Here is a 25,968-nt window from a genome sequence, read left to right on the forward strand (position 1 = left end):
GGAGGGGGGAGGGGATGCCCCCAGGGCTCCCTCAGCTCCCAACTCCTCATGGTCCCAGGGAGGAGGCGAGGGTGGCAAGTGCGTGTCAGGGGCCTTTCCAGGCCGGGCACCGAGCACAGGGCTTCCCAGCCGCCCTCCCAGTCCCGTGAAGCCGGGCCTTATGCCCATCTCCCAGCTGAAGGGACTGGAGCCCAGAGCTGCCGAGTGTCTTGAGCCGATGCTCCCGTGCTGCCGGCAGGATTGGAATAGACACCCCTGTGCGACTCAGCCCCGTCTCTGCTTAAGTGGCTCCTGGAGTGACAGGCGGCCTGGACCCATTTGTGTCCGGTTTCAGGGGAGAGCAGCCTCCTGGCCCTCAGCTGCCCCAGCGTCTGGACGGCTGGGCTCGGCGGCCAGCATCCATGGCCGCTCTGTGAGCCCAGTCCCTGCCTCCAATGAGGAGCACTGCGCATGTGTGCGTGTGTGAGAGGGATGGGGTTACCCTCACGGCGCCCCTCTCCCTGCGTAGGGGTGCACCGTGCTGTGAGGAGCCCGGCTGAGGAGGGTTGGGGTGCAGGAGGAGGTCGGGCCAGGACAGAGCGCTGTGCACTCACCAGCCCGTACGGACTCCGCGTGGCTGAGCAGGGCCACCTTTGTGAGCTGGGTGGGAGCAGCAGGGGGCAGGGAGGGCAGAGCCAGTGGGTGGGTAGCATGGACCCCGGGAAAGCCCAGGCGACCGAGGCCCTGTCTCTGTCCCTCCTGCACTGACTCACCTGCAGGCAGGTCCCTGGGGCCGCGTGCAGGGGCCCAGCCAGGCGCAGTCAGAGGCTGTGATGCTCTGAACCCTGGGAGGGACCCGACCGCAGCGGAGGAAGCCCAGGCCCTCACTGGCTGGGCCGCCTCGGGGGGCTCCGCCTGAGACCCCGCGGGGCCCTGGGGCCGCTAAGGACCCAGTTCATCCTCAAGGCCCCTTCCCATCCCCCCGTCCTCGGCCAGCCTTGCTGGTGAGGAGCCCTCCTTCCCACGGGCGGGGCTGACTGCTAGAGTGTTCCTCCCTGTCCCCTCGACCGCTGGTTCCAGCCCAGCCTTCTGAGAGCCCGGAGCTGACTCGCGCCCTCTGCCTGGGGCAGCCTTGCAGAGACGGGTACCCGGGACCCCAAACAGGACCTCCTGCCACGGTGTGTCAGCCCGGGTCCCAGGTCCTCCGACCCTGGTCCCGGGGGTCAGTGGCACTCTAGATGCAAGACCCAGCACAGAAAACACCCTCCCGGGTGGCGGCAGCTGACCGTCCCCTCCTGCCCTGTGGACCCTGCTCCTGGTCATGTGGCCTCGGGTGTGGGCCTTGCGGACGCCTGGTCGGGCTGAGAGCTGGCAGGCTGCTTCCAGCCCCTGAAATGCCCGCCCCCTTCACGAAGGCTGCCTAGCGCCCCGTCTGCTCCACGTCTACCAGGCACCTCCCCCTTCAAATGGAGAACCGCACGGTCCAATAGAAATATAAAGCAAGCCTCTACGTTACTTTTAAATTTCTAGCCAGAAAATGAGACTCTCTTCAATAATGGATTTTATCTAACTCAGTAAATCCAAAATATTACCATTATGACTTGTCATAAATATAGAAAAGTATTATAAGAGAATGTATTCTTTTTTCCCTCCGTCTCCGAAACCTTTTGCTCTGAAAACGCATCTCAATCCAGATAATAAATTCTCAACGGCTGAAGTGAAATGTAATCCTACCAAAACAATACACCGTGTTTACTGGGAAAGCATGGCACGTGGTTTCGGTTCGTAAATTTAGGTTTTAAAAGCGGAAAATAAATCCAGTCGCTTGGGTGCATCAGCCACACGTGAAGTGCTCCGTGGCGAGCCTGCTGGACCAGGTGTGGCTACAACTCGAGGAGGAGAAACTGGCGCCTCCGGCACCTCCTGCCTCCCAGGCCCCGGTGTCTCTGAGTCCAGAGAGCAGGAGGCTGCCTCCAGGGAGCCCGCCGTCCAGCGAGGGAGACACACAGGCTGGAGCAGGCTGTGATGCTGTGAGAGTTCCTGGGGGGGGAGACGGAGGGACGCAGGTGTTCAGTGGGGACAAGACCGAGGGCCTTCGGAGACAGCCCCACCTTGTAGCTGGGCCTTGGAGGTTAAGTGAGAACTTGCCAGGTGGGAAGAGGAGGGGGAGCAGAGGGAAGAGTCGGAGCAAAGGCCCCAAGGCAGAGATGGGGAGGAAGGGGGAGAGTCCTCTGGGGCAGGCTTGGGGGAGGGTGAAGGCCTGGGACTCTCGGGTTCCTGAGTATTTTGTGCATCAGGAATTGGGATTTGCAAGTTTGGGGATGGCTGTCTGAGATCTACGGAGATGGTTACCCTGAGGCCAGTCTTGCAGAGAAACATCCTATGGAATGTGGGTTCACATCCACAGGGCACTGGAGGGCCCTCAGACTCTGTGAGGGGGCGGAGAAAAGGCCACTGCACAACAGGTGACGGCCAAGCTTGTCCAAGGCCCCGAGGACACTCCGCTCCACCCCTGGGTCCCTCCTGCCACCCCATTCAGTCTCTTTGTCCATCTAGAGCGGCAGTTCTCAACCTGTGGGTCGCGACCCCTTTGGGGGTCGAACGACCCTTTTGCAGGGGTCGCCTAAGACCATCGGAAAACACATATATAATTACATATTGTTTTTGTGATTAATCACTATGCTTTAATTATGTTCAATTTGTCACAATGAAATTGGGGGTCACCACAACATGAGGAACTGTATTAAAGGGTCGCGGCGTTAGGAAGGTTGAGAACCACTGATCTAGGAGGAGGCTACTGGGAAATGAATGGGGCTTCCTGGGGCTGGAAATCGCCAGTTTGATATGATTACATCAGTAAGTTCACTTCTAAAACACTCGCCCGGTTGTTCATTCAAAACCAGTGCACTTGGCCCTGTGTACGTGCACGTTAGCCCTGGAAGGGGTGGCTCAGTGGGTTGGGCATCACCCAGAGCCCTAAAGGTTGCCCATTCCATGCCAGTTCAGGACACATGCTCCACTAGGGGGCGTGCATGAGGCAAATGCTCAATGTTTCTCTCACATCCATGTTTCTTCTCTCTCCCCTTCTTCCTTCCTCTCTAGAAATCAATAAAAAACTATTTTAAAAAATAACAAAAAAACAAAAACAAAAACAAAAACAAAAACAAGACCTCACTTTAAAAAGTTAAAATATAAGCCTCTCCTTCCAGCCACCAGCCTCTCTAACGAGTCGCCTCCAAGCACCTCCTCTGCCTCCTGGACCCCACCTTTTCTTCCCTGGGAGCCTCACTGTCCCCTCCCTTCTCTTGGGGAGAGCACCTACTGAGGGCCCCAGACCCTCAGCACCTCGGAGGTGTGCTCGGCCCACGATGCGAATGTCATTTCTGAAGCCTGGGTTTGCATCCGGCCTCGTCCGCTGCTCACCTCTTGACCCCGGCTCCGCTGATGGGCAGTCAACACCTTGGTTTCCTCCATCGGTGAATGGGGTGTGCCGTCCCTCCCAGGGTTGTCACGAGGATTGAAAAGGGTGACGCTTGTGCAGCACCTGGCAGATGCATCTGGTCATTAAACCCCCGGGGGCGTGCCGGCTACCACTGAACCTCTGGCATTCCTGTCGCACCAAGTAGACAGGTGTGACACCTGCCCCAGCCAGAGCCCGGGAGATTTCAGACCCAGCCCGGGGGACAGGTGCAATACCCAGTGTGACCAGTCCGGCGGCAGACGCAGACAGAGGCCAACGCCCCAGAAGCACACAGGTGAGTCCGGTCAGGGTGGCCATCTGCCTCAGCTGGGACCTCCAGGAGGCCCTCAGGCTGGCACATGGCCGCTTCACCAGAGCAGGATGGATGGAGAGAGGCCAGCGATGGGATGGGCGAAGGCAGCTCTGGGGTCTGTGAGCCTGAGGAGGAGAGCACTCCTGGGGCCCAGCGAGAAGAGCAGCCATGGGGGGCCAGGAGAGCGTGGCCACTGCCACAGGCGTGGGGGAGCCCTGAGTGCACGGGGCACTGGAGCTGGGGCCTGGAGTCAACCCAATAGGGCAGTGGTTCTCAGCCTTCTGGCCCTTTAAAACAGTTCCTCATGTTGTGACCCAACCATAACATTATTTTCGTTGCTACTTCATAACTGTAATGTTGCTACTGTTATGAATCATAATGCAAATATCTGATATGCAGGATGGTCTTAGGCGACCCCTGTGAAAGGGTCATTCGACCGCCAAAGGGGTCGCGACCCACAGGTTGAGAACCGCTGCAATAGGGTAAGGAGTGATGGACAGGCCGGCTTCCCACGGTGGCATCTGAGTGAGTGTTAAAGGGTGAGTAGGAGTTCATCAGGCAGATGGCAGGCAGGGAGCGGAGGACCCGGTCTGGGACCCAGCCAGGTCAACTTGGCAGACATGCATAGGTTCGGTAAGTGTTGATCCAGCCTGTTCCCCACTAAGAGGCCGACACCAAGAAAGCTCCCACAGCACTTGGTCTGAGTCACAGGCCCCATCCCACTCACTCTGGAACCTGGGCACCTTCCCCTAGGCCCATTGAACTCTACGTGTTAAATGTGAGTGGGAGAACAAGAAAAAAAGACTTTCTTTTTCTTTGCTGTGGCCTTCCACAAATTTATAAGATGTATCTGGTAATTTAACTCCAAGATTGTTAGCTCCGCTGAGTCAAACAGCCCCTCCGTTCAAATTGTAAGACAAGAGAAGTTACTCTCAAGGCTACATTCTTGCATACCCCTCCTCCCTGCTGGATTACAACTCAGGGATAATAAGTAGAAAGTTTCCTTCCCCCCTCCTCTTCAAACTAGCCCCTTTTGAACTCTTCATAACTTTTACTCTGAGTATGTTTTACAGGCCTGGGTGAAGATGCTGATAAAGACACCTTGCTCAGACCAAAAGAAAAAAGCAAAGTTTTCAAAGATAACCCACCTGATGTCTGCTCAACTCCAGGCCCAAATCCCTCTCCCTTCCTTGTCATCTAGCAACAGCAGCCAAGGCTTTAAAAGGGGGAGCAGCTCTTTGTTCTTTGCCCTTGTGTTGATTACCAATACACCTGCCCTTTCCCCTCAGAGAAAATAAAATAAATATCCTCTCTGCATTCCTTCTTTAGTTGTAGATTCTTTCACAATCCAAGTCACTGCCCAGAAGCCATAGCATTAAAGATTTGGGGGTGGGGGGCATTGAGGAGAGTATCCTGGTCAATCCAAACTTTCACTTCTGTGTTTAGGGGGTAAAATTTTTTTTTTCCAACTACAGTCCAGCCTTGACTTACTAGTTTAATTCATTCCGTGACGGAGCTCATAACTCAAATTACTCGTATGTCAAATCATAAAATGAACGAGTGAGACACGTGATGCTGGGCTGATGTTGTGGTGTTCACTGTGACGTTCGCTGCGCCAACTAGCAGTGGGGTATCTGAAGCTGGCTCCTAACCCGAATTTTAGCTTGAAACTCAAAGCAAAAAATCGGCTGAGAGACGGCTCATATCTCAAAAAACTCGTTAGTCGAGACACTCATAAGTCAAGGCCCCACTGTATAAGAGAACATTTATCTGGTAAACCACAGAGGTGGTTTAAAAAAGTAACTCCTAGAAGATATGGGCTGTGAACCAAGTTATAGAGGTAAAGGAAGGGCCCTTGGAGCCTGGGGGTGGGGGGTGGGGGAATGGTAAGGGTCCTGGGGTGAGGAAGAAAGGGAGGAGGAGGATGCGTTTGTGCTCCCAGGAGAGAAAGTGGCAAAGGAGTTTTTTAAATCCATTGACATGGAGGCTCATTCACAAAGTTCTCCAGAGCCCACAAGTGCCTCCGATGAGGCGTGATCTTAAATGCAGGCCTTGTGGGCCGGCAAGCATGGCTCTCAGGTGCGGCTTTCCTCATCCTGAAGACACCACATCAGCCCTGACTTCCCGGACTTGGAGTTTGAGAATCGGGGCACCTGCCTGCTGGTCCTTCAGACGGCGGGGAAGCTGGGCACCGCCTTGGCCTCCAGCTGGGCTCCGAAGGCTCCAGGTGGCTCTCTCTCCTCTCTTCCTTTGTAACCAGACATGAGCTCCAAAGAGGAAACATTGCAAAAGAGAGGATTACAAAAGTCCTCTGGCACGACACCCATGGTTGCCCTTCCCTGTCCTCAAAATGCATTTCCTCCCTTTGTCCACCTTCTCACTGAACTCTGCCTTTCTTTTTTTCATGAACTTTTTTTTCATTGTCACTCAAGGATATGTTCGTGTGTTTGTTTTTTATTGATTCTAGAGTGAAAAGGAGGGGGACAGAGGGAGAAACATCAATGTGAGAGAAACATCAATTGGTTGCCTCCCATATGCGCCCCAACCAGGGATCGAGCCCACAACCCAGAGATCGAACCCGCAACCCAGAATGTGCCCTGACCAGGAATCCACCCCGAGACCCTTTGGTGCACAGGATGACTCTCCAGCCAACTAACTGAGCCACACAGGCCAGGGCCGAACAGCTCATTTTGGAATAATTTCAGATTTGGTGAAAAGTTGCAAAGGTAGTTTTCATAGACCCTTCCCCCAGCTCCCCTGATGTTCATGTCGTACAGAACCCTGTTACCTGCATCCCGACTGGGGATGGAACTTACAACCCTTTGGGGTCCAGGAGCAATGCTCCAGCCAACTGAGCCACCAGGCCAGGCCTCCCCATCAACATCTTTACTGACCAATCAGAGTGGCTCCATTCTGACCAATCAGGACAGTGTCCTTTGGATCAATCAAACTGCGAGGATTTGTATGAGGACGGACCCATCAGGTACTGAAGGCAGGGCCACCTGCCAACCAGCTGCCTCTGGCTCTAGGGGCGCATTTGCCCGTTCCTCCCCAGCTGGCATCTCCCCAGCTGGAGCTGAAGCACTGACGCTGTCCCCCTGGCACAGAGCAGAGCAAAGGAAGCAGCTGGCACAGGGCAAGGCAACCAGCGCGGAGCAGAGCAGAGCAGAGCAGCAGGGTGCAGAGGGAGCCCACAGCCTTGGCAGGCCCGGGCCCCACAGCAGGGCTGTATCCCAGCTGAGCTGTTTTGCACAGAATCAAGGTGCCTTCTTTACCCTAAACTGGAGATTCCTGTTGGCCTGGAATTGGCGCCAATGATCGTTGGTTGACAGGGGTCTGTCCCTAGAGGCGGAGACTAGACAGAAGTTCACCCCAGGGGCCTGGGTCCCCACTGTCCTCACAGGAGGACAGCGATCTGTCCTGGCGTCTGGGTCTCCGAGCCCCTCCCAGCTGGGCCCACCGCCTGGGCAGTCTGGTTCCCAGCGCAGCCCTTTCTTTCAGGACTCGGGCAGGGGTCCTCTCAGTGAGCCCCCCAGAAGCTGCCCCGCAGGCCTCCCCCTCGGAGGTGCGCTCGGTCCCAGCCCTGGGAGCAGCACTAGGAGTTGCTCTGTTGGCAGCTGGCGTGTGTTTTTAACGCTGGTCTTGCCTCCTCCTTGCTCTCTCTTCAAGGAGAACCTGCTTCCGGGATTACAAGTGCCTCCAGGTCACTTCAAATAGATATAAGAATTTTTTCAAGTAAAATTATGTGTATCTATGTGCTGACCCACAATATTGAGACACAAATCCCCGTCCTTTCAGTACACCTTACACTATCCCTTCAGAGAGGGAAGGAGAGGGAGAGAGAAACATCAATGATGAGGGACAATACTTGATCGGCTGTCCCAGTATGTGCCCTGACCAGGAATGGGACTGGGACCTCCTGGTTCATAGGTCGGTGCCCAACCACTGAGCCACACTGGCCAGGCCTAAACTGTTCAATATGTTAAAGTGGATTCCCAGGTGGGGGCATCAGAAGCACTTGGGGTGCCTTCCCCAAACCACGTGGCTGCCTGATGGGCCCCTCTGCTCCAGGGCGTCCCCAGACACCGCGCTGACCTCCCCACCCCACCCCTTCCATGTGTGACTCCTGTCCTCCCTCCTCCTGTGCCCCCAGGCTCGCCCACTGTTGGGGCCCGTCCATGCCCCGTGGCCCTCCCTGCCCAAGGACATCTGTCTCCTCACGCTCCTGCGCCAGGCTCAGCCCGCCCCACGCAGTGTGAGCGGCCCCGGCACCACTGGAGGTGAGACTCAGAGAGCTACCACCCCAGGTCCCTTCCCCCATCCCCACCGTGTTGTTTCTCCTCAAGAGCCCGCTGGCCTGAGCCCCACTCCCCCACAGTGTCACCTCCCCTCAGACACCTCTCCCCTCCTCCTTTCCCCACCCCCTCTGATGCCGCCTGTGGTCACCTTGCACTTGAGCCCTGGTCCCTGGGTCTGTCGGCTTCCAGAGGGACCCACCTGGGACAGCACCTGAGCTACTGAGGAAGAGCTGAACGGATGAGCTAAGAAATGTGTAGGTCTGTGACGGTGGCTGAAGTTGAAGGAACCTCCATGTTAGCCAGACCTGGGGAGAGGGTATCAGTCCAGCATTCACTCACTCAGTCAGTCACTCACTCAGTCATTCAATAAACACCGTTAGGGCCTCACTGCGGGGATGCAGTCGGAGCAGGAGGGAGAGCCCGCCATCTCGGGCAGGCGGGACGATGGTCACTAGGAACAGGGCCTCTGCATGTGGCCAGGAATGTCCGTCTGACTTCTCCGTGGCTTGTCCATTTGACCTTCAAGGTTACGCAAGGGCGTGCTCTCCCAGCACTGCCAATGGGAGCAATTCTGTTTCCCAGGACGGCTGGAGGGAGCGCATGCGTGACAGAGGACTCCCTGGGTCCTGTTTTGGGGACAGGACAAACCTGGGAGGGGCCTCATCTCTGAGGACCAGTGCCCAAGGGTGGGTTCCTGAGACCCGGATGGAGGAGGGGAGGTGTTTATCTGGAGATGCAAGAGTGAGTCACGTGAATGGATGGACCTGTGGTATATACTGAAGGTGAAGAGAAAGATCTTCTCCCTGTACTCTTTTTGTTGTTGTTGATCCTCACCTGAGGATAATTTTTCTATTGATTTTCAGAAAAGTAGAAGGGGGGGTGGAGAGAGAGAGACAGAGAAAGAGAGAGAGAAATATCTGTGTGAGAGAGACACATCAACTGGTAGCCTCCTGGAGGTACCCCCTGGGGCAGGGAGAGAACCCACAACCTAGGTACATGCCCTTCACCAGGAATGGAACCCGGGACCCTATGGAGCATGGGATTACACTCTAATCCAGGGGTTCTCAAACTTTTTAAACAGGGGCCCAGTTCACTGTCCCTCAGACCGTTAGAGGGCCGGACTATAGTTTAAAAAAAAACTGTGAACAAATTCCTATGCACACTGCACATATCTTATTTTAAAATAAAAAAACAAAATGGGAACAAATACAATATTTGTATTTGCATGTGGCCCACGGGCCTTAGTTTGAGGACCCCTGCTCTAACCAGAGTCACACTGGCCAGGGCCCCTCTATGCCTTTATTTTTTAGTTTTTAAATCTTTATTGTTGAAAGTATTACATGTCTCCCTTTTCCCCCCATTGACCCCTCTAGCTCTCCCTCATCCTCCATCCCTCTACTTTTTAAAATTCTTGACTAATTGACCCCTTGAAGTTCTTGACCCCTGAAGCAAAAGACAGATTTCTGAAAAAAACATAGAAATTATCCTATCTAATAAAAGAGAAACATGGCAATTGGCATACAACTGCTACCCTTCACATTGGCTAATCAGCAAGATATGCAAATTAACTGCCAGCCAAGATGTTGGCCAACAGCCAGGCAGCTTGAAACTAACATGAGGCTTGCTTGCTTCAGTGACGGAGGAAACCAACGTTCCCCGCCTGCCTTGCCGGCCTCTGAGCCTGCAGTTTAAAAAACATTGTAACAAAGATAGAAGCTAAACAAAACCCCAGAAACCTGCTTTCAGTGAGCCCGGGATCTCAGAGCTGGAATTGATACAGAGTTTTGGTTATAGAACCTAAACAAACCAGATACCAGCTTTCAGCAGCGGATGCCTAAGAGCTGGAGCCTCAGAGCTAAAGCTGGCCCAGGATAAAAAAAGAAAAAGAAAAAAAGGAGCGGTTGGGAGCTTCAGTCACCCGCCAGCCTGAAAACAGCCCTCAGCCCCTCACCCAGGCTGGCCAGGCACCCCAGTGGGGACCCCCACCCTGAAGGGTGTGTGACCAGCTGCAAACAGCCATCATCCCCTCACCCAGGCTGGCCAGGCACCCCAGTGGGGACCCCCACCCTGATCCAGGACACCCTTCAGGGCAAACCAGCCGGCCCCCACACGTGCACCAGGCCTCTATCCTGTATAGTAAAAGGGTAATATGCCTCCCAGCACCGGGATCAGCGGAGCCACGAGGCCTCCTGGCACCGGGATCAGCGTGACAGGGGCAGCTCCCAAACCCCCTGATCGCCTTGCAGCTCTGTGTGTGGCAGGGGGCGGGGCCACAACCTCCCTATCTGCCCTGCTTTGTTCCTGACAGGGAAAGGCGCCCCAACCCCCTGATGGGCCCTGCTCTCTGCCTGATAGGGGGGAGCTCCCCAACGCCCTGATAGCCCTGCGGCTCTGTGTGTGACAGGGTGTGGCGCCCCAACCCCCCCACCCCACGGGCCCTGCTCTGTGTTTGACGGGGTAGAGCCATAACCTCCCCATCGGCCCTGCCCTGAGTGTGACAGTGGCGGCGCCCCAACCCTCTGATCGGCCCTGCTCTGTGGGTGATACAGGGTGGCGCCCCAACCCCCTGATCCGCCCTGCTCTGTGTGTGACAGGGGGCGATGCCCCAACTCCCCTATCGGCCCTACTCTGTGAGTGACAGGGGGGAGCCCCTCAACCCCCTGATGGGCCCTGCTCTGTGTGTGACAGGGGGGAGCTCCCCAGCCCCCTGATTGACCCTGCTCTGTGCATGACAGGGGGCAGCGCCCCAACCCCCTGATTGGCCCTGCTCTGTGCATGACAGGGGGTGGCGCAGCAACCTCCCCATCGACCCTGCCTTGAGTGTGACAGGGGGCGGTGCCCCAACCCCCAAATCAGCCCTACCCTGAGCGTGACTGAGGGTGGCATCGCAACCTCCCGATCTGCCCTGCTCTGTGCATGACAGGGGGCGGCGCCCCAACTCCCCAATCGGCCCTGCTCTGAGCCCGACCAGGGGCTGCACCTAGGGATTAGGCCTGCCCTCTGCCACCCGGGAGAAGGCCTAAGCCAGCAGGTCGTTATCTCCTGAGGGGTCCCAGACTGCGAGAGGGCACAGGCCGGGCTGAGGGACCCCCCCCTCCCCCCTGAGTGTACAAATTTTTGTGCACTGGGCCTCTAGTCTATCATAATTAAAGCATAATATGCTAATTAGACCAGATGTCCTTCCAAATGACCTTCTGGGGGAAGCCGGGGCTGCAATGTGAGCCCGGGTCCTGGGTGCCGGAGGGAACCTGGTGCCGGCAGCAGGGGGAAGGAAGGCCTATTTTTGCACAAATTTCGTGCATTGGGCCTCTAGTTTGGTATAAGTCTGACCTGATGCAGGAGCCTGCATAAGGAAATGACTCAGTGGGTGCTCTTATGCTGGTTGGGTGAAGGGTGGAAAGTTCTAGAAAGATGTGATGGGACAGAGGCAATGAGTTCAGTGTGGGGACCTGGGGGAACATGACAAAACCTGTCCACTCGGAAGCCTCTCTGTGGCTCTGCGTCTGGAGACAAGTGTGGCCTCGGGCCTGCAGAGGGCAGCACCTCTCACATCAGGGCCCATGACCCCCCCAGGGACTTGGCAGTGAGTCCTGCCTGCCCTGCCCTTTCTCAAGTCCTTCAGCTTCAAATACCCAAAGGCCACGGGGCGTCTTTGGGGGAGTGTGTCCTGAGCCCCGTCAGTACACACAGTGGACTGTGAGGCAGCTGAACCGGGAAGAAGACTCCCACACAGGCACCACCCGGGGACCTTGAGGGCATTATGCTCAGCGACCCAGCCAGTCCCAGGAGGACACTCCCGGTGACCCCACTTCTCCGCGGCCCCGCAGGCGAGGAATTCACAGACAGACAGTAAATGCTGGCCGCGGGGGCTGGGCCGCGGGAGGGGACTCAGTGTTTCACGGAGGTAGAGTTTCTGTTCTGCAAGATGAAACCAATTTGCAAATTCGCAATGGTGATGTGTGCACACCTTGGGAACGCACTTAAGGCCACTGAACTGTGCCTTTAAAAAAAGGCTACCAGGGTTAACTTTGTGTGAATTACAGCCGGGGCTGGGAGGCTGGGCTGAGGGTGGGGGCTGCAGGGGGGAGGTGAGGCTGACACAGGGCTGCTCCCTTGCCTGCCCGAGGCTGTCCCTGGGGTGGGGAAGGCTGGGCCAGGTGCGTGGCTGTGGGAGGTCAGAAGCCAGCCTGGGGCACTGAGGGAGGACCAGGCAGGTGACAGAGAAGCCCAGGCCTCCCACAGGTGTGGGGTTTGGTAACTGGGGGAAGGGTGCCTGCCCTCATTTTGCGGGACTGCAGGGAGGCGGTGAGTGGGCCCCGGAGCCCCTGGGTCCACGCTGAGCCAGCACAGTCCGAGCGGGCGCCTGTCTGCATGCACGTCCCACCCCGGGAACCAGGCCCAGTCCACGCACCGCCTGCTGCCCTCTGAGAAGGTCCGGAGTCTCGTGGGTGTTTCTGGAAGTCACCGCCTTCGCTTCATTATGGACTGAGTCGTCACCCCTTGGGGAAATCCAGGGTTCGGGTCCTGCAAGCTTCGGGCTACAACAGTTTGGTCAACCCGTCACTACATCAACTTAGAAGCGAAACTTTGAAATGGAAACTTGGCGTCACTGTCCTGAAAAGAGAATCGCCACCACTTGCCAGGCACTGAGACCTCACACGCACAGACTGCAGGGAACAGAGCAAAGCCATCACACGCGTGTCGTGTGGATGCCGGTGCCGCCTAAGGCCTGTGAACAGGGGAACGACCACGTGTCGGGAAGACATTAAAGACCTCAGTGGCCACTGCTGCTTCCTCCCTGACTCAGGGATGAAGAGGAACTGCAGGGGGCGCGTCTCTTTCCAGGACAACCTGTCATTTGGAGAAGGGAGAGCGCCCCCACCCTCCCTCAGGCGCAGGTCTACCTCTCCCAGACCCCGCCCCCCCGCCCATTAGCGCCTCCCAGGCCCCGCCCACAGCCTGTTTGCCGCTAAGCCCCGCCCCACAGCCCCTCTGCCCCGGCTAGGCCCCGCCCCTGAGCCCAACCTGCCTCTGCTAGGCCCCGCCCCACAGCCCTCCGCTCCTCCTAAGTCCCGCCCACATCCTGTTTGCCCCTCCTAGGCCCCGCCCACATCCCACCTGCCCCCGCTAGGAGCCGCCCCTCCACCCATCAGCTCCTCCTAAGCCCCGCCCACAGCCTGTTTGCCTCTCCCAGGCCCCGCCCCACAGGCCGTCCACTCCTCCCAGGCCCCGCCCCAGAATCCTACCCGTCCAGGAGGTGCAATGACTGACAGGTGCGCACCTGCCCCGGATTGGACCACCAGGCCGCCCGCCGGCTCCTCCACTCCGCCCTGGAGGGCGGGGCCAGGCGCGCTGACGTCACGCAGGGAACACCTGGGCGGCGGCTGGGAGTCCTCTCTCAGAGCGAGAGTTGGTGAGGTTAAGGCGGGGAGGATGGCGGACCCTGCACCGCAGACCCCGCCTCCCGGACCCCGGCCCGCCGCCGCTCTGTGCGACCCCGAGCGTGGCTGGAGCGTGTCTTTCGTGGGCTGCGGCTTCCTGGGCTTCTACCACCTCGGGGCGACCCGCTGCCTGAGCGAGCGCGCCCCGCACCTCCTCCGCGACGCGCGCATGATCTTCGGTGCCTCTGCTGGGGCGCTGCACGGCGTCACCTTCCTCGCCCGCATTCCCGTGGGTACGTCCGGGGCTGCACGGGCTCCTTGCCAGGAGGGGGCGCCCCCAGGCCTGGGCTGCGGGCAACTCCTAAGGTTGCGGGGTGCCGGGTGGATCCGAGTTTGGACTTGGAAACTGCAGGTGCATCCCGGGGACCCTGCAGACAGGTGCCCCCTCCACTGCGTCCTCTCGCCTCGCGCGGGGGGCTCTGTGGCCCAGTCTGGGAGGGGGCGCCTTGGGAGTGGCTCCTCTGGGCGTGGGAATCCCGAGCGCCTCCCTCCTCACCCCTTCTGGAGCCAGGGCTTGAAGGAAGCCTGTTCCCCAGGACCGAGCGGCGTCTTCCAGGGAAGGCGACCCGGGCGGCAGAGGGTGGAGCTGGTCTCCGTGGTCCCCGCCTTCTGCCGGCTCCTGCTGAGCTGCGTGCCCGCGGGAGGGTCCATGTGCCCTGGGTCTCACCAACCAGATGTGGGCTGTGGCCTGGGCCCCAAGGTGGGCGCCTACTTTTGTTTGGAAACTGAGGGGCTGGAGACACGACCAACTCCCATCTCTCCTCCCTCCTCCTGCGCCCTTTGTGCGCCTGCCCTGGGGAGCGGCGGGGTGGGGGCGGGCTTGGATGGGGCTCATGTGGAGGGCAGCTCCTTGGACTCCTGGGCAGAGCAGCTGGTTTGGAGGTGAGGAGGTTGGAGGGGGGAGAGGGGATGTCCTGTGTGTGTGCAGGAGGGTAGGAGAGCTATCTCCTCTCCTTCCCAGTGTTTCAGGCCCTTCCTCAGGGCTGGAGTGGCCCCTGGACCCCCCACACCATGCTCACCCTCCACACCCCACTCAGTGCGGCAGGAAATGACAGGCCTTTAAGTTTTGTCGGGATTAATGTCTGTGATTGTGGAAGCCAGTGGGAGGGAGGGGTGTGGACTGGTGCCCAGCTGGCCTCAAGGACTGGGGTGCAGCCTCCTCGGCTTGGGGTTCCCCATCAGGGGGCAGAGCTGGGAGCAAGGGGAGCTGCTGGCACCCAAAGGCCCAGAAGGAAGAGGATGCCCCTCATCAGCCCCTTTCCCTGGGCTCCTTAGGGACTTCCTCTTGGCTGCACCCAGGCCTGCTGGGGGGGACCCAGCCAGCTTGGCTGCCTTTGCTCTGGTGACAATAGTCTCCTGCTAGGACAGCCCTGCCATTGGAGGGACCTGGGCTGAGTGGGAGGTAGGGTTAGGGGGCCACCCTGGCTGCCTTCTCCCTGCAGGGGGAGGGGAGCAAAGGGCACGATGTGACCTCCAGGACGGCCAGTCCGCCCTCCCCCCACCCCTCCCGGGCAGTGCTAAAGCCAGTCTTTGTCCCCAAGGTGACCTGGAGCCACCCATGAGGTTGAACGTTTAACTGGGGCTGTGACCCCAGGACCCCAGTGAGGTGCAGAGCAGTGCAGGGGTTCCCATAGCAGGGGACAGGCCCAGCCCTGAGCTGTGCCCGCAGCACAGGGTGAGGCAGGAGAGAGGTGGAGGCACGTGACAGGTGAAGACTGCTGAGAGGGGGAGGTAGGTGAGAGGGGAGGTAAGTGAGAGTGGAGGCAGGTGAGAGGGGAGGCAGGTGACGGGGAGGGAGGTGGGAGGGGGAGGCAGGTGAGAGGGGAGGCAGGTGAGAGGGGAGGCAGGTGGGAGGAGGAGGCAGGTGAGAGGTGGATGCAGGTGGGAGGTGGAGGCAGGTGGGAGTGGAGGCAGGTGGGAGGTGGATGCAGGTGAGGGTAGGCAGGTGGGAGGCAGGTGAGGCAGGTGGGAGGTGGAGGCAGGTGGGAGGAGGAGGCAGGTTGAGGGGGAGCCAGGTGGGAGGTGGAGGCAGGTTGAGGGGGATTCAGGTGGGAGGTGGAGGCAGGTGGGAGGAGGAGGCAGGTGGGAGGTGGAGGCAGGTGGGAGGAGGAGGCAGGTGGGAGGAGGAGGCAGGTGAGAGGTGGAGGCAGGTGGGAGGAGGGGGCAGGTGAGAGGTGGAGGCAGGTGGGAGGTGGAGGCAGGTGGGAGGTGGGGGCAGGTGAGAGGTGGGGGCAGGTGGGAGGTGGAGGCAGGTGGGAGGTGGAGGCAGGTGGGAGGTGGAGGCAGGTGAGAGGGGAGGCAGGTGGGAGGGGAGGCAGGTGAGAGGGGAGGCAGGTGAGAGGGGAGGCAGGTGGGAGGTGGAGGCAGGTGAGAGGGGAGGCAGGTGAGAGGGGAGGCAGGTGGGAGGAGGAGGCAGGTGGGAGGTGGAGGCAGGTGGGAGGTGGATGCAGGTTGAGGGGTAGGCAGGTGGGAGGTGGAGGCAGGTGGGAGAGGAGGCAGGTGGGAGGTGGAGGCAGGTGGGAGGGGAGGCAGGTGGGAGGTGGAGGAAGGTGGGAGGTGGAGGAAGTGAGAGGGAGGCAGGTGGGAGGGGGAGGCAGGTGGGAGGGGAGGCAGGTGGGAGGTGGAGGAAGGTGGGAGGTGGAGGAAAGTGAGAGGGGAGGCAGGTGGGAGGGGGAGGCAGGTGGGAGGTGCAGACAGGCTTCCCGCCCTGGTGCTGGCCCTGTGTTCTCTGCCCCCTGGAGTCAGGCCTCCCTGGCTCTGGCTCTGAGGTGAGAGGGGCGAGGAGAGCGCACCTGGGCCTCTGGAGGCCTTTCCCAAGGCCAGGCCGGGAGGGCGCTGTGCAACAGGAACAGTGCAGGCCGCGCTGTCGGTCATTTTACGTTTCCCAGAGACAGGAAGCAAAAAGTAAGACACAGTGAAGTTAGCCTTGTTCATCCCAATATCACCAAACAGTCCCCTGCTCCCATTTAGTCAGTATAAGGGTGTGTGTGTTGAGATATTTTACACTCTATTTTGCATTAAGTTTTGAGATCCTCTGACTACAGCTCAGTTTGGACGATCCCCATTGTAAGGGCTCTGTAGCCACGTGAGAACACAGCTCCCTCCGCCCGGTTTCTGGTCTTGCCACAGTCGCCCCTCTCCCAGGTGGCACATCCATCCCCCTGTGGGCTTGTCTCCCCACAGACATTACTCTGAAGTTCCTCACAGACCTTGTCGAGTCCGCCAGAAGCCGGACCATGAGCATCCTCCATCCGTCCTTCAACATAGTCAGGTCCCTCCAAGAAGCCCTCCACAGACACCTCCCGGACAACGTCCACCAGCTCATCTCAGGCAAAATGTGCATCTCGCTGACCCGAGTGTCCGACTGGGAAAACGTCCTGGTGTCCGAGTTTCAGTCCAAAGACGACGTTGTGGACGTAAGCGGTGGGCCTGTCTGGGTGCTGGCAGTGAGGGGCGGTTTCATTCTGGGAGTCACACGGAGAGGCTGGCGCAGGCCACCTGCCCCCTTTCTTACACAGACAAGCACCTGGCCGGCCGGGACGCTGTCTGCTGCCCGCACCCTGTGACGTACACGCCGTGCCCCCCATGGTCTGGGCCACAGCCTGGGAAACCCTGGGCGCCCAGCACAGGTTCCGTGTAAAGGATGGCTCCGCATCCTGCAGGCTTGGCTTTGTCCACCTCCTCAGGGCCCTGTCCCTCGGTGTCCCTCCTGCACGGGATGCGTGTTCCTGCAGGAGAACAGCTTGAGGGAAGCAGCGAGAGGCGGAACCTCTTCCTTGGGGCCCAGCCCAGAGGTTGTTTGCAAGGTCACAATCCAGTGCATTTGCCTGATGCCTTCATGGGGGATCAACAGACACTTCACTTCACACAGGTCTGCAGAGCAGAGCGGCCTGGCCCATAGAGCCAGCTGCATCTCAGCAGCCCCAACCATCTGTCATTGAACCTTGTTTCTGGAAGTTTCTTCTCTTCAGCCAGCACCTGTCCCTCCCACAGGAGTCCTTTCTCTCTGTGAGTCAGTGTTGTGTGCTGCTTAATGCTCTCCAGCCGGCGCTACTCCATTGTGGTCCCTGGACCCGTGTGGGCATCACCTGGGAGCCTGGGAGACTTGCAGTCTGAGGCCCCTCCTCCAAGCTGCTGCCTCAGAATCCCGGGCCAGGGTCCAGGGCCAGCGGGTCAAGCAGCTTGAGTCTGATCCAGTCCTTCCCCGTCAGTCATTGCGTCCACAGCTCCAGGTCTGGTCTGCGATGGCCATTGGGACTCTCGTGGGCAGCAGGGACATATACTTGGGGCTGAAATGCTATTGTGTGGTTGGTTCATTGTTCATTCAACCCCTTAAATAAAGTGCCTACTGTGTGCAAAGAGCACATTCAGACCAGCTGCTCTTCTCACTCACAGAGAGAAGGCTCAGGGAGGCCCAGGGGAATGAAGGGCCTACTGCTTTGCCTGTGGTTTCACTTCCTTTTATCTTCACAGGCCTTGATCTGTACCTCCTTCATCCCTTACCTCTGTGGCTTAATCCCCCCAACCTTCAGAGGCGTGGTAAGTCTGCTTTTATACTGTGTTCGCACAGCTCCTGTCTGTACAATCCTGGGCGCAGGCATCCGAACACAGGGCCTTCTGTGGCTCAGCCTTGAGACACTGATTCCATAGCTGCTGCATCTCCACCCCACCCGCCCCCAGCCCAACCAGCCTCACCAAGAACCCACTATCTGGCTTTCTGGAAGGTGAGCTGGTTCATGTCATCCTCACCTGAGCACGGAGGACAGGTGCCCCGTGGCCTAGTTAAAGAATACGACACTTAAGACTCAGCCACTCCCTTAAGTCGAGCTTCGCTCTCAGGGTGGAGTGATTCAGTCCTCTCTGGGTCTGACTGTCCTTCCAGCCCGTGGCTTGGGGCAAAGCTGCCGACAGAGCTACGGTTCAGTTCCATCAGCAAATACTCTCTGTAGACACATGCAGCTGATGGCGAGCCCTGCCCGGCAGAGTTTGAGTGGAGTGTGTGCTCTGCGGGCTCTGGGCCACGTCCTGGGCTGTGCAGCACCAGGGGCAGCTCCTTCCTGGGCAGCCACTATCCACTGGAGCTAATTGATCACCACCCGGGACATCTGTCCTGTCTGCGGACAGTTGAGGATGTCACATGGGGCAGGGCTCCTGGCATTGGTTTGACAGGTGCAGACTGTCCAGCTTGTACCAAACCTGCCTGCCCAGCCGAAAATGTTGAAAGAGGCTCCCCAAACCTGGTCCTCTCCTGGGTCAGCTGTGGCTCTGAGAATCCCCTGCCCAGAGCCTCTGACAGAATATGTTTTCTCTCTCCCTCACAAGCGGTACGTGGATGGAGGGTTTACTAACAGTGTACCCTGCTTCGATGACAAGACGACCATCACTGTGTCCCCGTTCCTTGGGGAGCATGACATCTGTCCTAAGGTCAAGTCCACGAACTTCCTGTATATGGACGTGTACAGGCTCAGTCTCCGCTTCTGCTTAGAGAACGTCCAGCTGATAAGGCAGATGGTGTTCCCCCCGGATGGCAAGGTGAGTGGGGCTGTTTGTTCAGCTCTGTGCTCCTGGGGACCCACTAGTGTGGTTCACTACACAGACAAACCAAAGCAGACCCCTCAGTGAATAGGTGCCCCACTCTGATTTTGAGAATCATCTGGGGACATTTAAACTGTGCTGCCCAAAGCGTAGCAGATCTACCGAATACACGGTCACAAACCCAAGCAGGCACCCTGAATGGAGAGATGAAAAAACAACCCCCAATGAAAGAACAAGAGAATTCTCCAATAGCAGAGATAAATGAAATGGAGATAAGAAATTCATTTGATACAGAGTTCAGAATAATGATGGTAAAGATGCTCAACAGCATGAGAAAAGATATAGTAAATATGAAAAAAGAACAGTTGGAAATAAAGATTGACATAGCACTAATAAAGAACACATTGGAAGGAATACACAGCAGATTAGGGGAAGCTTAGGATGATATCAGTGAATTAGACGATGGTAGATAAAAATCACTCATTCAGAGAACCAAAAAGAAAAACAATTAAAAAATCAGAGGACAGTTTAAGGGAGCTATGGGACAGTGTGAAGCATAACAACGTTCGCATAATGGTTGTGCCAGAGGGGAAGAAAGTGAAAAAGGGATAGAAACCATGTTTGAAGAAATAATGGCAGAAAACTCCCATAACCTGGTGAAGGAAAAAGTCACACAAGTTCAGGAGGCACAGAGAGTCCCAAGCAGGAACCCAAAAAGGCCCTGGCTTGGACACATCATAATTAAAATGCCAAAAATTAAAGAGAAAGAATCTTAAAGGCAGCAAGAGAAAAGCAATTTGTTACCCACAAAGTAGCTCCCATAAGGCTGTCAACTGATTCCTCATCAAAAACTCTACAGGCCAGAAGGGAATGACAGAAGTATTCATATTTAAGAAAAGCATAAATCTGAAACCAAGATGACTGTATCCAGCAAGGCTATCATTCAGAATAGATGGTGAAATAAACAGCTTCCCAGACAAAATAAAAGCCTAAGACAGTTTGTCACTACATGCCAGCATTGCAAAAAATGCTAAAGGGACTGCTGTAATGAGAAGAAATAGTGAAACCTAGGCATACAGGATTAAAGTGGCAATAAATAAGTACCTATCAATAATAACCTTAAATGTAAATGGATTAAATGCTCCAATCAAAAGATATAGGGTAGCTGAATAGATATAAAAATGACCCAACTATATGCTGTCTACAAGGGACCCACCCCAGAACAAAAGACTCACATAAGAGGAGAGTGAAGGAATGAGAAAAATTTTCCATGCAAATGTAAACAAACAAAAAAAAGCTGGGGTGGCAATACTCATATATGACAAAATAGACTTCAAAATGTAAGCCGTGAGAAGAGACAACAAGGTCACGACATAATACTAAGGGATCAATCCAACAAGAGGATATAACCCTGGTAAACATATGCACCCAATATAGGAGCCCTTAAATATATATAGATAAAAAACTTCTAAAGGACTTTAAGGGAGAGATCGACAGTAATACAGTTACAGTAGACAGAAAATTAAGAAGAAACCAGTGACTCCAAAGGACACACTGGATCAGATGGATTTAATTGAGATTTATGGAACATTCCACCCCAAAGCTGCAGGATACACATTCTTCTCAAGTGCACTTGGGTCATTCACAAAGATAGACCACATGTTAGGACACAAAACAAGTCTCTACAAGCGTCTTCCCAGATCACAGTGTTAGGAAAGTAGAAATCAACTACTGTCAAAACAGCCCCAAACATTCGCACACACAGAGGCCGTGCCTGGCCCGTGGAGGCAGCTCAGAGTTTGAAGGGGCCTTCGGTTTAAGTGAGTGAGGCTTAGTGACCCTGCCCCGTAGTTCACTCGCTTGCTTCGCTTACAGGTCCTTGCAGAGTTGTTCCTACGAGGGTATTTAGATGCGGTCAGGTTCTTGGAAGAAAATGGTATGTGTGGGCTGGGGGGCAGATGAGCACTTTTCTTTTTTTAATATGGTTTTATTGATTTCAGAGAGAGGGATGGAGAGGAAGAGGGAGAGAGAGATAGAAACAGCAATGATGAGAGAGAATCATTGATCGGCTGCCTCCTGTATGCCCCCTGCTGGGCATTGAGCCCGAAATTTGGACACGTGTCCTGACAGGGAATAGAACCGTGCCCTCCTGGTTCATGGATTGATGCTAACCACTGAGAAACACTGGCCGGGCCAGATGTGCCCTTTTCATCAGCCGTTTGTTAGCAGCCTTGGTGAGCGCCAGGTGATGTGACATCATGTGGTGCTCCCCACCTTCACCAGCTGTCGGGCTCAGCCCTCTAATGAGCTCTGCTACATTGGAACCCTCTGCCCCAGTTTACAGGTGGGGAAATGGAGGCTTGGAGAGGCGAGCCAGGGTCCACACTCCACCCACTGAGGGGCAGAGCTGGGATTGGAACCCGGGATGTCCCTGCTCCAGGGCGCTCTCCTGGCACAGTTTCCCCTGTTAGTTCACAAGGGCGTTCAATGGCCCAATGGTCTGGGCTCAGGGAAGCACTCGGAAGGCTTTGGGGAGGCCACCCCCCTCCCTGGGCCTGTTCCCTCCTCTGTATTGAGGGGAGTTGGGATACAAGTACATCCAGGTGATTCTCAGTCATTGTAAAGACTGGCACGTGGCCCAGCGTTTGCACGCGCGGTGCCATGTTGGGGTTCAAATATGTGAGCAGGTCCTCAGGCAGCTGGTCCCTGGGGTCCTGCAGGGGAGTCGTGGGCGGCGGGGGGCAAGTGATGTCCTCTGGGAACAGATCTGCACCTAGGGCAGGTGATGACCCAGAGGGTGAGCAGCGTGCCTAAGGGAGGCCCCGGGAGAGATCGAGAGAGAAGCATAAAGGGGAGGGTAATCTAGGAGCACCGAGGGGCGTCCAGGGGCAGCCGCTGGTCTTTGTAACCTGAGGATGGAGGCAACAGGTGACCCAGGGCAAACCGGGGCCTCTAAAACTACAGTCCCCCCCCCACCCCCACCCCCCCCACCCCCCGACCGCCTCCACCCTGTGCGCCGGTTCCGAGGGAGCTGGGAGCCCCTGTGGTGTTGGCTACAGCGCCCCAACTCCTGGGGCAGCGCCTCCCCCCCCCACCCCCCCCAACCACACACACACAAACTCCCGTGCCTAATACTGCTTTCAGGGTTGTGTGGTGGAAGAGGGCCATGACTGATGTCAGGCCTGGGTTCAAATCCCACTCTGCCCCAGATGGGCTGTGTGGCTGTGGATGAGTCTCTTAACGTCTCTGTGCTTCCCATTCCTCAGCTGAAACGGGGAGACGCTGATAATAGTAGCAGTTTCATGGCTGCTGCCAGGCCTGGCTGAGACATTCCTATCAGGGCCAGGGACATAGGCTCCACCAGCGGTGCCACAGACAGTGCACATTAGCTGCAGGCACCTTTCCCTCCCAGGCCACAGTGGCTGTGCGGCCCACAGTGAGTGCGAGACGGAGCCAGGAGTTCGGCGCCCTTGGCTGTGGCTTCAGAGCCCCGTGCCGCCTCCTCCCTGTGAAGCCCGTTGCCCTCGTCCGTCCTGCCTGCTACTGAGCTGATCCCAGGCCTGCAGTGTCCAGTGGCCGCTGGCCTCCTGTCATGGGTGGGTGGGTGTGTGAGTCATGCCCCCTGTCTCCGTGCCCCGCGTAGGCATCTGTGACAGGCCCCGTCCGAGCCCGAGTGTGCCCTCGGCAGCGCCCGAGTTCCTTCCGTTCTCCTGGGAAACCGCGAGCCCCGAGGCTTCCCCGGGGGCGGCTGCCTGGCAGGGGAGGCCCGAGGTGGCCGAGCTGCTGGCCCACCTGCGTGTCAGCCTCCGGCCCTGGGACGAGAGCATCCTGGAGACCCTGTCGCCCAAGCTCATTGCGGGTGAGACGCCTCTGGCGGGACGGCAGGGTGCTGCTCTCTGTTGCTGAGGCTCAGAGGGCTTCTCTCTGGGTTGGGGAGGAGGTGATGCTGCCACGGGGAGGAGAGGAGGCCCCACCTCCTGGCACCATCTCCCCACCCGGGCGCCTTGCTCAGCCTCCCTTCCCCGTGTGCATGGCCAGAAAAAGCCACACTCCCGGTGAGCCCATTGGGAGTTAAGCGGGCATGCGCCCAGTTCCTGGGTCCGGGCGCACCCAGACCACCATTCTTCCAGAACACCATTCTCTGCCTGGGCCCCGTCTCCACGCCTTCTTTCTGGAGGAGCCTGTCTGCCTCCCCTTCCCCGAACCCTCAGCTTTGAACTTGTCCTTGAACGACGGTAGTGCATTTGATCATGTCGTCAGACACCAGATGGGCCAGGAGTGCAAATCGGGCACTGGGAGAAATTCAAAGATAAACACGACGCTGGTGCCCAGGTTGCTACGATTTGAGGGTCCTGAGGCCACGACGAACGGGAAACAGAAGCCAGGGCTCCAGGCAGAAGAGGGCGTGTTGGGAAAGCCCGTAAGGCGGGTGGGGTTGGGGGTCGGTGCCTCCTCCAGGGAGAGCTGCCAGCGGGACAGTTGATCCGGGGCGTGGCTGTCCCAGGGCTGTTCTGGCCGCACTCCCTGATCCAGGGCATGGGCCCGGCTTCTGATTCTTTGGCAGCAGGATTTGTGTGTTTCACTGGAATTGCAGGCAGCACCTGGGTGAGGTTACACTGGGGGGAACGCCCCTCCCCCCAATGGTATCTTTCAGGCCTGAGTGAGGCATGTAGACCCCGAGGTGGCTGCTGGAGCAAGATCTGCAGCTTCCTACCAGTGAAGGTCATGTCTTACGTGATGCTGCCCTGTACGCTGCCCGTGGAGTCCACGCTCGCGGTGGCCCAGAGGTGAGCAGTGTGGGCGGCTTTGTCTGCACTGGGTCCTGGGCATGTGCATTACTCGCTTTCTTCAGATGGACTTGGGTGTCTCCTTTGTTTTTAGTGAGTTAAGCCAGCATTTCCTTCCGTCCATCTTCTAAAGTCCAACCCGGCCTTCAAACTCCAGCTCCGCGGTCCTGCCCAGGGTGGACCTTTCCTGGTCCCTCCTGCCCCAACGATGAGCCACCTGTTCCCACGCCGCCTGTCCTGCGTGGACACCCAGGCGTTTATCAGAGCCCAAGCGTGGGGTCCTTTCGTGTCCACGGCCACGGAGCCTGTGGAGGCCGTGGTCAGGCTTGCTCTGCTGGGCTTGCACGTGGCCAAAGGCAGTCGGGCTCGTGGAGTGGGTGGTGTCTCCACTCCAAGCTTCAGGTATCTTGAATCTGGGAAAACCAGGCTTCTCCTTTAATTGCCATGTGAATCCCTTGAGCTTTCCTGAATCAGAAGTCACCTAACTTTGGTCCCTGGCCACTTTTGCTCAGTGGTTAGAGTGAAGGGTCCAGGGTTTGATTCCAGTTAAGGGCACATACCTCGGTTGCGGGATCCGCGGTGCATTGATTGTTCTCAGTTTTTCAGTCTCTCCCCCTCCCTGCCACGCTCCGAAAATCAGTGGAAAGAATATCCTCACGTGAGGAGTAACACGCACACAGAGGGGCCTAAATCCGCCTCGTGAGAATTGATCGGGTTGGAAGTAGAAGTGCGCCCGCAGTTTAGCGGGACAAGGAGTATTGCTGTACGCTCGCTGCCTGTTGTGCAGCTTCTGTTTGGCTCTCTACATTTTGACTTGTCTTCCTGCTGACACGTGAGTGTGTGTGTGTGTGTGTGTGTGTGTGTGTGTCTGTGCAGACTGGTGCGGTGGCTCCCCGACATTCCTGACGACGTCCAGTGGCTGCAGGCCATAACTTCCCAGGTTTGTTCTCGACTGATGACGCACCTGCTCCCCACGCTCAGGTAAATGATTTGTGTGGGTCCAATGGGCACCCCTTTCACCTGATCAGGCCTGTGGGCCCTTCTAGAACCATGGTGGGACACCCAGTAGGTGACGAGGAGCGTATCTTTCAGTGCAGGGGCGCTGTCCTGTGTGAGGCAGCTGAATAAGTCAGCGGGTGCCGTGCTGAAAGTTTGCCGTGCCCACCTGCACAGGGGCTGCGGGGCCCAGGGGGCGGCGGGAAGGCCCCCGCATGGGGCCCAGATTGGATGGAGAGCTGAGCGGGGCAGCGGGACGCCCCGTCAGAAGGGTTAGGAGCATTGCTTTGCCTCTTGGAAGTCGCTCTGGGTGCCTGCAGCGCGGGGCGGGGTGGGGCTTCGGGGGCCTGGCGGGTGTCATGTTAACGTGGATTCCTTCTGACCTCAGACTTGCGGAGTCCTAGGCTGGTGGTGGAACCCCGAAGTCCAGACTGAAACATGGCCTGGTGACGTGGCCGCTCTGAAATCTGTACCCCGATACGCAGCCAGGAGGGCCTTGTTCTGGTTCCGAGGACTGGATCTTATCCTGAAAATCCTGGGTCTTGGCTTTCTCTGCTCAACGGCGGTCTCCGCACCTCCTCTGGGCTTCTGTGAGACACTGGGCACCCCTGGCCCAGTACTGGACGGGAGTGGGCACTCAGGAGGCGGGGCCTCTTTTGCTACTGTTATTGGCAGACATGGGGGGTTAAAAGGGGGGGGTGGCAGGATCTGGTTTGCACTGGGAATGACCACGGTGACCTTGTGGAGGAGGCTGGTCTTGGGCCCGAGTGGCGGCAGGCTCGCCAGCGAGAGGGCAGCCACCCTGGCCCAGGCACAGACCCGGAGCCTGGTCTCAGTACAGCGTGGGGTTGACAGGTGTTCAGAGGCTCCAGGGCCCAAAGGAGGTGCAAGCCCAGGAGCCTGCGGCATCCTGAGGGAGGGGCAGCCAGGCAGAAGGAGGCAGCAGGGCTTCAGGGGCACCCTGCCCTACCCTGCCCTACCCTGCCCTGCCCTGCCGGGAGCTGCTTTGTGTGGAGGAAGCTGATGGGCTCCGTCCTGCTGTGCAGGCCAGGGGGAGGTGTCCCGGCGGCTGGGACGGCCACAGGCTGGCAGGCCGGGTGGGGACACTGGCCCAGCACCGGGGCGGCAGAGGCTGTGTCCTTCTCCGGAAGGGCACCGA

General features: G+C 57.7%; 1 protein-coding gene across 1 annotated transcript; it reads left to right on the forward strand.

Annotated features, from left to right (window-relative positions):
- The first annotated feature begins 13,435 nt into the window (after window positions 1-13,435).
- Window positions 13,436-25,450, forward strand: LOC118650379 (1-acylglycerol-3-phosphate O-acyltransferase PNPLA3-like). Its single transcript, XM_036298812.1, has 8 exons — window positions 13,436-13,724; window positions 16,675-16,907; window positions 17,965-18,030; window positions 18,814-19,023; window positions 20,902-20,962; window positions 22,670-22,885; window positions 23,681-24,794; window positions 25,198-25,450. Exons 1-7 carry the CDS (start codon window positions 13,484-13,486, stop codon window positions 23,815-23,817), a joined length of 1,164 nt encoding a protein of 387 aa, XP_036154705.1. The 5' UTR covers window positions 13,436-13,483; the 3' UTR covers window positions 23,818-24,794; window positions 25,198-25,450.
- The last annotated feature ends 518 nt before the right edge of the window (window positions 25,451-25,968 follow it).

The sequence above is a fragment of the Myotis myotis genome, unplaced genomic scaffold (genome assembly GCF_014108235.1).
Source record: "Myotis myotis isolate mMyoMyo1 unplaced genomic scaffold, mMyoMyo1.p scaffold_m19_p_3, whole genome shotgun sequence".
Lineage (NCBI taxonomy): Eukaryota > Metazoa > Chordata > Mammalia > Chiroptera > Vespertilionidae > Myotis > Myotis myotis.

Coding starts and splice junctions, on each gene's coding strand:
- LOC118650379 (XM_036298812.1), top strand. CDS start 13,484: ATGGCGGACCCTGCACCGCAGACCCCGCCTCCCGGACCCCGGCCCGCC. Junction 16,908..17,964: donor CCAAAGACGACGTTGTGGAC/GTAAGCGGTGGG, acceptor TTATCTTCACAG/GCCTTGATCTGTACCTCCTT. Junction 20,963..22,669: donor CAGGTTCTTGGAAGAAAATG/GTATGTGTGGGC, acceptor TGCCCCGCGTAG/GCATCTGTGACAGGCCCCGT.